At 34.9% G+C, this 13,333-nt stretch overlaps 2 protein-coding genes across 2 annotated transcripts; both read right to left on the reverse strand.

Annotated features, from left to right (window-relative positions):
- Positions 1–207: 207 nt before the first annotated feature.
- Positions 208–6,386, reverse strand: kti12 (KTI12 chromatin associated homolog). Its single transcript, XM_079874929.1, has 9 exons — positions 6,106–6,386; positions 5,305–5,356; positions 4,298–4,350; positions 4,025–4,080; positions 3,871–3,950; positions 3,213–3,372; positions 3,059–3,121; positions 2,824–2,892; positions 208–453 (listed from the first exon to the last, which is right to left on the reverse strand). Exons 1-9 carry the CDS (start codon positions 6,344–6,346, stop codon positions 310–312), a joined length of 918 nt encoding a protein of 305 aa, XP_079731055.1. The 5' UTR covers positions 6,347–6,386; the 3' UTR covers positions 208–309.
- Positions 6,387–9,694: 3,308 nt separating this feature from the next.
- On the reverse strand, positions 9,695–13,316 carry sec11a (SEC11 homolog A, signal peptidase complex subunit). Its single transcript, XM_079874991.1, has 6 exons — positions 13,119–13,316; positions 12,606–12,715; positions 11,882–12,031; positions 10,508–10,627; positions 10,259–10,316; positions 9,695–10,044 (listed from the first exon to the last, which is right to left on the reverse strand). Exons 1-6 carry the CDS (start codon positions 13,167–13,169, stop codon positions 9,994–9,996), a joined length of 540 nt encoding a protein of 179 aa, XP_079731117.1. The 5' UTR covers positions 13,170–13,316; the 3' UTR covers positions 9,695–9,993.
- Between the last annotated feature and the right edge of the window lie 17 nt (positions 13,317–13,333).

The following is a 13,333-nucleotide window of genomic DNA, read 5'->3' on the forward strand; positions in this document are numbered from 1 at the left end:
CACTGCAGTGAACCGGATAGGTGATATGTTGGGTTGTTAGGTGATAGGACTTCAAATCCGGCTTGTGATATTTCCTCCAATTTTCCCACTGCGCAACTTTAAATTAATATTCAGAATATTTTTCTTAGTCCTGAAACTTGTCCAGTTTGTTTTGACCAGACCTCTACTCTTTAATGGTTTGTATTAACACACCAATGAATACAGAACGACATTGGAAGAGTTGAACATTTATTGCACTCAAAACATTCTTAAAATGCAACTTGAAAACAATAAATATGACCTTAAGAATTACAATTTAAAAAACACCTGTTAGTGCATGCTCTTATTAAGATACTGCACAAACATATTGGCAATCTGTCCAATGTTCTCTGTTGGATGCATCTTGGTGTAACTGATGAACTGGCGTCTGAGTTTCCTCAGCTCCACCATGTTAAGACTTCTCGTGAGTTCGATGTATTGAACAAGTTAAGAAAACTGAGCTGTTTCAATAAAGTACATTGCATTGGCAAAAAAAAAAAAAAGAGTTTCATATCGATGAGAAGGAACGCATTAATAATACTGCAGTGTTATTGTTATGGAAAGAATGTACTTTTATTCAGCAAGGATGCATTAAATTGATCAAAACTGACAAAATATTTCTATTTCAAATTAATGCTTTCTATTTATCAAAGAATCAGCACAACTGTTTTTAACATTAGCTGTTGCCATCCACCTATTTTTATGCATTTTGGAATATTGCACGAAAAAACTAAACAATGGAAACGGAGAGATGCGCATAAATTCTACAAATGCACACAAAAAAAACGTATGCGCTCAATTGAGGTGGATCATATTTATACAATAATGCACGAACTATGATGGAACCACATTTATATCCCTCAATGCTCAACAGAACTCATGTGACTTTGCCTCAACAGTGGATGTGATTGGAAAACTCGACTAACTAGTCACGAGACAACAAAGAACGAGTATAAATGAACTTCTAATGAATCCCATTTGAATTCTGTATTATTTCAAAGGGCAGCCAGCACTGGTCCGTCTCTCTACGTGTCTAAACACTAAAGCTTTAATGGACACCCACCGAACTGCAATTGCGTCAGTAAGAAATGACATTCTTTGATGTTTGTGTATTCATCACATGCACATAGGTCCTGTTTATAACTACAACACATCTTCAATTAGCATTAAACGGATCAACATTCTGTCAGTCGAAAATTCCAGGCTTGATCTTGGTTTCATGATGTAATCGTTTCTAATGCTTTGACCGTTTATGGTAGGACATTTCTGTGTTGTCACAGTGAGAAACATCAAATAGCTATGATGGGTGGCTCAGCAAAGCAAGACAACATTACATTTCCCCCACCAAAAAATCAGAGCAAAAGCTACGGAGCCCCTAAAGGGACATAGTGGTGGAAAAAATATGAGATGAAAAAAAAAAAAAAAAAAGGTAATCAAAGCTTTTGCATTCTCACGCCGGATAAATTTTGAGTTTGCTCACAAAATTGCGTTCGCTCGCAAAATGTTTTGGGTTTCCCTGAGAAACATTGAATTTGCTCGCAAAATTTTTGCATTTCCCCGAGAAACTTTGCGTTTGCTCGCAAAATGTTTTGCATTCACCCCTGAGAAACATTGTGTTCGCTCGCAAAATGTTTGCGTTTCCCCAAGAAAACTTTGCGTTTGCTCGCAAAATGTTTTGGGTTTCCCTGAGAAACATTGAATTCGCTCGCAAAATTTTAGCATTTCCCCGAGAAACTTTGCGTTTGCTCGCAAAATGTTTTGAGTTTCCCCGAGAAACTTTGCGTTCGCTCGCAAAATGTTTTGGGTTTCCCTGAGAAACATTGAATTCGCTCACAAAATTTTAGCATTTCCCCAAGAAACTTTGCGTTTGCTAGCAAAATGTTTTGAGTTCACCCCCGAGAAACACTGCGTTCGCTCGCAAAATGTTTTGGGTTTCCCTGAGAAACATTGAATTCGCTCGCAAAATTTTAGCATTTCCCCGAGAAACTTTGCGTTTGCTCGCAAAATGTTTTGGGTTTCCCTGAGAAACATTGAATTCGCTCGCAAAATTTTAGCATTTCCCCGAGAAACTTTGCGTTTGCTCGCAAAATGTTTTGGGTTTCCCTGAGAAACATTGAATTCGCTCGCAAAATTTTAGCATTTCCCCGAGAAACTGCGTTCGCTCGCAAAATGTTTGCGCTTCCCCAAGAAAACTTTGCGTTCGCTCGCAAAATGTTTTGGGTTTCCCTGAGAAACATTGAATTTGATCGCAAAATTTTAGCATTTCCCCGAGAAACTTTGCGTTTGCTCGCAAAATGTTTGTGTTTCCCCCTGAGAAACTGCGTTCGTACACCAAATGTTTTGCGTTTCCCCAAGAAACTTTGCATTCATTTGCAAAATGTTTTGCGTTCAAACACAAAGCTTCTTGGGGTTTAAAAAGTTGCAAGGGAACTTAAAGGTTTAGCAAGCATTAAGTAAACAATAAATGCCTTTAAGTGGAATCAGACTAAATTACTGACTAGCACCTCTGATAGGCCTTTGCGTTCACACACTCAACAGATATGATTGTGATTGGCTACAATGCCCAACCAATGCTTGTAAAACAAGCTGTAAATAGAAACCTTGGACGCTCAGAGAGCAATCAAACAAAAGCGAATGAGAGTGTTTGAAAGCAGCATCTATTAGCGTGTACCGAATATACACAGTACTCGGTACTTTAGAAATGCTGTTTAAAAAAAAAAAAAGTACTTACTGGTACATATGATAAACCTAATAGAAAGAAATTCAAAGACAGAGAAATGCAAAACATGCAAGAATAAAGGATATCTTTTCCGTAGCTCCAGGAATGGAAATGAGATCTCCAGGGACGCTGGTCTTCTGTGACTCAAGAACAGCCTGGGACACAAAACAACCCGAGTGACGACACATTCTATTGATACTGACGGTCTCGCTATGCAAAAGCAATCTATAAACGCTCACCTGTAGGCAATGAAACAGAAAGAATGCCTCTGAAAGCTTTCTATTTTTATAACAGAACACCTGAAGGAGATGAAAATCGTACCATTAAGACATCTTGAGTAACTTTGTCCAACTCGTACAGAAAGTTGGTGGATGAGAGCGGTTGCTGGAAAAACACAGAAAGGGAAACAGGTTCTAATTTCCATTCATGGGCAATCAAAAGTACATCATGCATAATGCATTATTAGTGATCTTACGCTCTGTGTGGACTGATTAGGTGCTGGTGCTTTTCTTTTAAAAAGCGCATCGCAAATAGCTTCAAATGGAAGTGAGTCTTCTTGCTGAATAGTAAAGAGTGGACTATCCCATCTATTCCTTGAATCGGGGGCTTCAAAACGCTGTATTAGTCCATCAAGACTAGAAAAGTTTGGTAAAGATGAAGATAATATATTTAGCATCTTTATTTTAGAGCATCATCAACTACCATTCAAAAGTTTGGGGTCGGTAAGATTTTTAAAAATGTTTTTTAAAGTCTCTTATGCTCAACAAGGCTGCATTTATTTTATGGAAAATACAGAAAAACAAAAGAAATATTAAATATTATTACAATTTAAAAACATTTTACACATGTAATTTAAATGCAAAGCTGAATTTTCAGCTTTTTTGTTGAAAAGAGTTTATATATTTTTGTGCAAACTGTGATTTTTCAGGATTCTTTGATGAATAGAAAGTTCAAAAGAACAGCATTTATTTGAAATGGAAAACTTTAGTAACATTATAAATGTCCTTACTGTAACTTTTGCTCTATTAAAATCAGTTAATATGGACTTACTGACCCTAAACGTTTGAACGGTAGTATAAATCTTATGACAGAAACACATAATAGAAACAAACTGAGACGAAACAAATGCTTACATTTCCTGTGTGTACTGAGAATCAGGCTCTCTCCCTTTATTCCACTCTGAGCTCACGTCAGCTGACGTCAAACAGTACATCTGCAGGGGTTATAGCATTATGTGCACGACATACACAAATATAGATAATATATACGTTATAAGTGCTTACATACCAAGCAATGGGGTGTTTGTGTGTGTTTGATTAGACAGAACAGCTCATATCTGTAGCCTGGAATTAAAACACAATTAATCCTCAATCATATGCCAGACTGAAATCATAAGAGTGTCGCATGCAACACCAGCTGTTTGTGTCACTTAATATAACACTTTAATGAATGTTTTACTCTTGTACAGGATCGATAACTTCTAAAGGTAAATTTAAACACCTAACATTATATGAGTAGCAAAGGTATGTATTCATTATAACAGAACAAACATTGATTTACCTTTAATATAATTCAAGGAATCAAGAATCACAATGTCGTCTCGATTGACTTTCCTGTTTACAAAGAGAGAGAAGCACAGTGAAATCTTTTAAATCAAAGTCACAGTACTCTGATAATGCAAGTGTATAATTACAATTAGTGTACAGTTATAATTATACAAGTGAACTTTTTAAATATCAGTATATCATTTATTTAATAATTATAATTATTGGTGTAAAATTACTCCCAGCAGGAGTCGCATGCAACGTGCTGTTTTATCTTAATTGTTCTATAGCATGTGATCGTTCCCACTTAAAACCAAACTGTATTTGCATATGACAAGTTTATGATTGCTGCTTATACACAGTTGTGACTATGATTGACAGGACTCAATTATTAGGCTACTCCAAAACCTACATTTAGGACTTCGGTCAAATGTTCACATTAACTTTTACTGAATAATTTCGGTAACACTTTATTTTACAGTGTCCTTGTTACATTACATGTACTTACCATAGTAATGAGAGTAAATTATACATAATTACATGCAATTAATCCTAAACCAAAAGCTTATCCTACCCTAACCCTATAGTAAGTACATGTTGTTAATTATTATTACTCAGTACTTAAATATATAATTACACTGTAACAATGACACCTTAAAATAAAGTGTAACTATGATTTCTATTTGTATAACAAAAGAGAATCAAAATCTTTTCAAATCGATAAAAAAAGGCACCTTTTTTTTTTCTGACCCTACAACTTTTTTTTGGTATTCGTGACTCAAAACATTCATGACATTTGTATAAATACTTTTACCTTGAAAAATACGTTTAATCCATTTTTTTTTTTTTGAAGACCAAAAAAAAACAACATGAATTCATGGACATTACAATTATGAGAATTTGGCAAATGGATTAAATTAGATTCTCTCCTTTTGAACATCCATGTTTGCCATTGATCATTGCTATGTTTGAGTCTCTTTTGCATCTTTAACAGAGATATTATAAGAGACATAAATGAATCACCTCTCCACTTCAGCTCTCAGTGATCCTCTCAAACTCTTCTCTTTCTGTGAGTCTGTAGGCAAAGAAATCACATTATTGTGTCAGTTATTATATTCAGATCACTTACAAAGAAGTGGAATTGAAATTTAGTGTCAAATATAAAAGTTTGACAAAACCTTATAAGCAGTGTTGGGTGTAATTATAGGTAATCTACTGTAATTTAACAACTTTTCCCTTGAAAAAGTGAAGTAAGGGATTACTTTACTGTAATTTAATTAAAAATGTAATTGCATTAAATACTGTATAGACGATAGAACAATTCTATACAAAACATTAGTGGATTTAACATCAAAACGTAATGCTAAAACTTATTTTCTTTTAAATGTGACCTCCCTTTACACACTTTGGTCAGTTCAAGAATAATTTATGCAATTGCATTATTGTTTATGTGAAAGAATCACAAGTGCAGTTTCGTGTTCATTGTTTAACTGGTCGAGGTTGATATGGGATTCAGAAGTAATTAGATTTAGTAATCCAATAAACTAATTTTTAGAGAGAGTTATTAGTACAGTAATCAAATTACACTGTTGAATAAGTAATTATAGCTAACAATTAATTAACGTTACTTTTTAGAGTAACTTACCCAACACTGTTTATAGGACCAGCAAACCATTTTAAACTGGTTTAAGTGTTTTGTTTTGTTTTCTCAGTTATATAGACCTTTGGCTTCAGTATTGTCCTAACACACACACACACACACACACACACATGGCAATACATGATTGTTAAACTGGACGCATCGTGAAGTTTTAAGCTTCTCACCTGCATATACAGAGCTCTTGTCAATCCCTTGAACTTCATCTCCGACTATATGAACCTGTCTTTCTGTATTTTGGGTGAAGTATTCTCTCAGTTCATGGGCTCGTCGGGTTTTACCACTGCACGGGTATCCACACATCACTATTAACGGCATTTTATTGCATAAAGTCTGGTTAACGGGAGGATATTCATGCTTTTCTACAGCAAAACATATGAGAAGTTTTTCCTCGCGGCTCGCGCTCATGTAGCGGACTGGTACAGTTAGTGCATTGCTGCCCTCTATAGATCAGTGGTCAAAAGGTAAAATATTCCAGATGAGGTTGTCGTGTCAACGTTTAATCACTGTTTTAAAGAAGTTGTCATAATTCTTGACATGTGCTTAAACTGATTTGAGTGGTCTGGGTTTCCAAAGGTGGTTAAATCATTTTGCAAAGGCTAGATGGGAAACAAAAGATAAATGCACTCCGACATGGTCATTTTTATCATCTAATAAGTTATAATGAATTGCACACTGATGGTCTCTTTCAGATAAAATTCTATAGGTTTGCAAAATAACCTACCTATTTAAAGAAAAGTGCTGTTTATTTGTGGGCCCATTTTATCTACAGCTAAAATGAATAACTTTATTTTGATGGATATTTTCCCTTCATTAAAACGGTACAAGTTTCAGCTTGTAGCTATATTTATATGATATAAATCCAGCATTCACACTAATGCATATAAATAGTCCTATGCATAAATAATAATAATAAATAATTTTATAATAAAAAATAATAGTAATAATTTAATGCAATAATAGATTTATTTCCATGTTATAAATTGTAAAAAAAAAAAAAAAATATATATATATATATATATATATATATATATATTTCTTTGTTTCACTGTGATGTTGCTGTGTACATGGATCTGACATTTAAATTGCTTTTGCGCATATATATATATATATATATATATATATATATATATATATATATATATATATATATATATATTATTGGTGCTCAAACATTTCCCAAATGTACCTGACCTCACATTACTATCCGAAGACAATTTTAAAGAATTTTTCAAAAATTTTAAAATTACAAAAAGCATTTCTTACATCTGTTTACAAAGGCTCCAAATCCCTGTGTGCATCAGGGAAACCCTTGGGAAAGAAAAGCTGCTTTGTACCATAATTAGAGTATGATCCTCCACTGCGTCCTTTATGCTTATTTCTATGAAATGTCTGCTTGGTTGTTCATTTGAAAAATAAAATCTTTAAGAGCAATAGGTAAAATGATCATCTAGATTACATCTGTATTGCCGAGATAAGTAAAATTAGACTGATTTGCAGTTTCATATTTATTTTTTAAAATATTTTAACACATTCATTCATCCAATTCACTCATTCATCCACTGATTTTATTCTTCCAGATATCCAGACATATTTACAGCAGTTCAATTAATGAATATTCAGTACACTTTCTGCTGTCAAAATACATCTTAGTATTATTAATAATAAGCCTGTATGACAAACATTAAAAGCAGACTCCCATATAGAAATTGCACAGTTTGTCAAATTAACATTTTATTACAATTATATGGCAGTCATATTTCCAACGTATAGCTTTTCAAAAGCTTTACAATGAAGTCTCCTGAAAAATGAATAAATAAAATAAGGCTAATCACAAAGCAACAATTTATCTACATTTTGTGTTTATCCTGTGCATTTTGTTGTCCAATTCTGTAAATAGCTCTGATCACCTGATTATAAACATCTCGTGTCCCTTTTGGATGTTCAAGCTGAGCAACTTTCAGCAGCTCCTGCGTGATCATCTCCCTCAAATCCTCGGAACTCCCTGATTCTCCCACAGTATTCCTGAGAAGCTTTGAGGAGAACGGAGAGTCCTGCAACTGGCTGTTTGAAATGCTCTTCTTGCCCATGAAATGACCTGGAAGAAGACATATAAAATGATGCTGGGAAGTTGATTTAATAGTCAACGACGACTATAGCAATAAACGATGAATAAAATACCTGTCGCCCAGAGATTCCCACGTGGATGCACTTTAATTTTCGAAACTTTATTTCGCAGCTCCGTTAAATCGAAACTCACAGATGTGCTTAAGGATATGTTAAAAAGCATTATGAAAGCAAATAGTAGGGTATATTTGCAATGTCCATCTTCAGTTCTCAAAGCCATCTTCTCAAGTGACTGTTGGTGCACTCCTCGGTTGAGATTCACCTGGTCGCGAGCTCTTCGTTGTTGTTCTCCTGCAGGCGGTATTTATACGGGACGGGATGCCGAACGGCTCTGAGGTCATAGTTTTAGTCACTGAACGACAGCGAATGTTTGAATGAGGACGGGAAACAAAATGTGACGTGCGTAGGCTGTGCGCATGCAAGTTAATAGAATTAAAAGAACGGTAAAACGTTTTGAGGCGTTGGGAATTCATAAATCATTCATTTCATAGTTATGAGTCGCTGTGTGACTATGTAATACCTACTATGACTTATCAAGATTTATTTATGGTTTAATTTGCTTTAGTCTGGTTTACGTGAATCGTAGTAAATGCCTAGCCGAGTTAAAAGATCTAAAAGGCCTAATGCACGAATAAACCATTTAGATATTTTCTAAGCATATATAAAGGTAAAATATCGCTTTTTTGATATTTAATTTTCATATTTATGATTCACATGGGTGTCTCCTAATAAAATCATACAATGAATACTTTACATGAGAATTTAAAAGGATAGTTCACCCAAAAATGAAAACACTGTCATTTATTACACTCATGTTGTTCCAAACCCGTAAGACTCTCGTTCATTTTCAAAACACAAGTGAAGATCTTTTTAATGAAATTTGAGCTTTCTGTCCGACAGCTACGCAACTGACACTTTAACTCTTCATAAAGTTCCTAAAGAGATCGTAAAACTAATCTATAATAATTGAGTGGTTTAGTCCAAAGAGATTTGATAGCTTTATATGATGAACAGATTGAATTTAGGCTTTTATTCACATAAACATTGATCACATATATAAACAGAGGCTCAACCGAACCTGCTTGACACTCACTGAAGCTCAATCGTGCTGCGTAACAGGAGAATGAACCTCATTGGTTCTCATATATAAGGGATCGAATCTCTTCAGAAATGTTGGACTTAACCGCTTAATTCATATGTATAAGTTTCACAATCTCTTTATGAATTTTTTGAAGCGTCAAAGTTGTGTAGCTGTCAATGGAGGGACAGAAGGCTCAGATTTCATTAAAAAGATCTTCATTTGTTTCGAAGATGAACGAAAGTCTTACAGGTTTGGAACGACATGAGGGAGAGTAATCAATGACAGAATTTTCATTTTTGGGTGAAATATCCTTTTAAAAGTCCTAAAGTAATGCACAAATATATCATTAAGATGCACATTTTCTAAGCAAACAGAGGAAAATATAGATTTATTTATATTTAATTTTCATATTTATGATTCACATCTTGAAGGCTATATAGGTGTGACTTCTATAATACTATAATACTTTACATGTGAATTTAAGAAAATTAACAATAAGAATGAATTTATTAAAAAAAAAAAGAAAAAAAAAAGAACACACTTTCGAATTTGACTCAACATTTTAATTCAATACAAAATTTAGCCTTTAAGAAAGAGTTAGACAGATCCTTGACATATGGTGTACAAGTACAGCTGTAAAGTCAGATCAAACAAACCCAGAATTTGGTATGCATGGAAAATGAACAAATACAAATTCTTCCAGTACCTGTGTTTGCACTGTCATTGAACAGAGAATGATAATTTGACCTTTGTCTCTAAGAGCAACTGTAGAATTTTCACAAAAAGACACCATAAAAACTGGTCACAAGAGGGATGTGTTCCCTGACAGCATTACCCTTCAAAGTCTTCATTCTCTGTGTACTAAAACAAACAGCCCGAGCAAACAGAGCACAGCATACTGTCAAGGAACAAAGAAGAAGTGTTAGAACAACTGCAATGTAACAACTTATCACTTAAATTGCCCCCATTATGGTTTTTCGGATATTACCTCACATGTATTGTGAAATATAGCTGTTTGTGAATGTAAAAGGTGTGCAGAGTTTAAAGAGAACCTTTAAAATACCATAATAGGGGCACTTTAAACTTGATTCATTACATATTACATGGCATACCTTAAATTTGGGGTAGTCATTCATCAAAATTGTGACAATTCCGATGTAAGGCACAAACCTGTCGTGGAGGAAGATCGATCAGGAATGTGGTAACATACGCAAAGCAATGCAGGACATGGAATAGATTGATACTTTCATTACTAGATCAGATTTGTTTGTGTAAAGATGTCTAAGGATTTTACTACAGTAAATTAGTAAAATTTATTATTTATTATTAAAGTATTATTGTACTGATCATCAAGATCTTACCCTCTTGCTCTGCCCACCACATCTTTCTTCTCCAACCAGTGCTGTCCCTGCTTGTAAAGACCTCGGTCATCCACAGAATTGTTGTCACCTTTGGTCAAGAACTTGATATCGCCATTTTCTCTGAAATCAGTAGGCATTAGTGTGATTGGAAGGAAAAAAGACAGCGTGTAGAGAAAATCGCAAAAGTCTAAAATAAAGACTTTTGACTTCTACAGTCTAAAAATAAAGGTTCTTTATTGGCATTGATGGTTCCCTGAAGAACCTTTCCATTGCACAAAGGTAGATTATCAAAAATGTTCTTTACAATAAGGAAAAAAAGGAAAAAAACATTTTCACTAAAAAAAAAAGTTTCTTTGGGGAACCCACTGTGGAAACCCTTTATTTTCAAGTGTACTACACTGCGGAAAAAAAAAAAAAAAAAAAAAAAAAAGGTTACTGTTTGTATTTTTAGGCATATGCTAGAGTCTATGATTAGATCATTATTTTTATAGCATGTTATATGTTTGCCAAAAGTTCTTCTAAGCCTAATTGATGGAGTGTGTTTCTTTTCATTTCTTAAACAACCATGTAGGAAGACACATCATGGTCATATTCCAAATTTGACAATGTCAAGATTCTTCAGGCTCAAACTGTGAAAACAATGGTTGGAAGGGAGAGTGAAGAATCATTTTCACACATGAATTGGCACCTCTGAGTCTACAGGGTGGGCCATTTATATGGATACACCGTAATAACATGGGAATGGTTGGTTCTAAATGGCCACCATGGTCACCACCCATCTTGAGGAGTTTGCCCCCTCACATATACTAATGTGCCACAAACAGGACTTTAATATCACCAACCATTCCCATGTTATTACGGTGTATCCATATAAATGGCCAACCCTGTAGACCTGGAAATAAATGTTGTGATATTTCCATCAAAAGGTGCATCATTTTTTTGCTCAAGATCTTGTATTGAAAATGCAAGAGTCCAGCACTCTGTAAAGTCTCCTCCAGCACATCCCAAAGACTTTCAGTGAATTTAAGCTCTGAACTCAGAGGAGCCGATTCATGTGTGAAAATGATTCTTCATGCTCCTCACAACCATTCTTTCACAGTTTGAGCCTGATGAATCTTGACATTGTCATCCTGGAATATGGCCATGATGTGTCTTCCTACATGGTTGTTTCAGAAATGAAAAGCTACACACTCCATCAATAAGGTTTAGAAGAACTGTTGCCAATCATATAACATGCTAGAAACATATTGATTACAGCAATAATGATCTAATCATAGACTCTTAAGCATTTCCCTATTTAAATCCAAACAGTGACTTTTTTTTGGCCAGACAGTGTATACACCACATTCATTGTGATCTTATAAGAATACTCACTTTTCATGAATTTTTAGGACTCTGTGTACAATGGGAATTTCTCTTCCTTCGATCCTGAACACAACAATCTCTCCCACTCTGATTGGATCTTCAACACGATTCGTGAGGAAGAGGAGGTCTCCTCTGTGAAATGCAGGCTCCATGCTTCCACTGCAAAAAATAATGAAATCAACACTTTTATAACACTTCATTGCCCTAGACATACTCTATACTTTATTTGTCCTGTGCAGATTATGAAACATACGCCTCAATCAATTTAAAAAATCTCCCAGCAGGTTTTATATTTTGATTCCCACCAAAAATCTGCTATTAAGAAATTTCAACATATAAATATATCACACATTCATAAACAGATTATCGAAATCGAAACATGCAGGTTCAACAATACTGACCTAAAAGTCACACAGCAATCAAAAACACTCGTGCATAAAGAAAGGTTTCCACACAATTTTACCAGTGCATTTTTATGACTTTTCCAGTTGTTTTTGATTAATGCATAAGGTTATTGAAAACTCACTTTAAACCTGTTACAACAGTTCAACAAAATGAGCTCTAATGTTTCTGTAAATGAAATTACAATCCATTAAAACAGTCCTGGAAGGAACACAGTATTATGTAAAAGGTATCAGAGCATTCTGCAAAAACATCTCACCATTTTGTCCATCACAAAAGTCAAAGCATTTGGTATGAGAGTGATGAGCCGGCTTCATACTGATGTCCTTACCTGAGAACCACCACAATCGGGCTTTCACTTCCAGTTACAACCATCAAGCCTTTCCAGATCATCAAGGCTGAAGATACAATCATTCCAAAATTCAGCACCTGATAGTAAAGCTGAAAAACACAATACATGATGCTCAACATCAGCTTTCTCTTTGTCTCGCAGTATGATAAAAAAGTGAGAGTGTGGGTTTTTATCGAAGATGATGCACAATTCAGACGTTTTTAGTCCAGTAGCTTAAAGTGAAAGTGTTGTAGTGACTAGTATTCAAATTAAATAGTTAGCACAGAATAGCAGCTGTTGCAAAAAGCCGACTTCCGTTTTAATTCTCCTCTCCATCTGCTCAATAACAGCAATATGTTAAGTCAATCAAACCATCTTTTTTTATCTTTGCAACTCGCAATGAAGAGCATTAATACGTGTAGACCGTCAAAGTCACTGTCATTCAAGCTGACGTGTAGTAAGAGAAAGCAATGCAGAGGAAGCCCCGAGCTAACTGGCTAAATAAATACACACCTGACGCTTATTCATTCGCCGAACATCGTCGAGGAAATCTAATGATAACATCTTGACTGTACGTTTAATATGTATGGCAAAAGCCAATCAAAAACAATTGCAAAATTATGATTTTGGTGCAAATGTTTCGCCGCCACTGCTGTAGTTAGCGGATGCGCGGCGACTCTTCTGGTTGCGTTACTTCCGGTAAGTAAAAGGAGGGGGTGGGTAGTTGA

The sequence above is a fragment of the Squalius cephalus genome, assembly GCF_949319135.1.
Source record: "Squalius cephalus genome assembly, chromosome: 6".
Taxonomy (NCBI): domain Eukaryota; kingdom Metazoa; phylum Chordata; class Actinopteri; order Cypriniformes; family Leuciscidae; genus Squalius; species Squalius cephalus.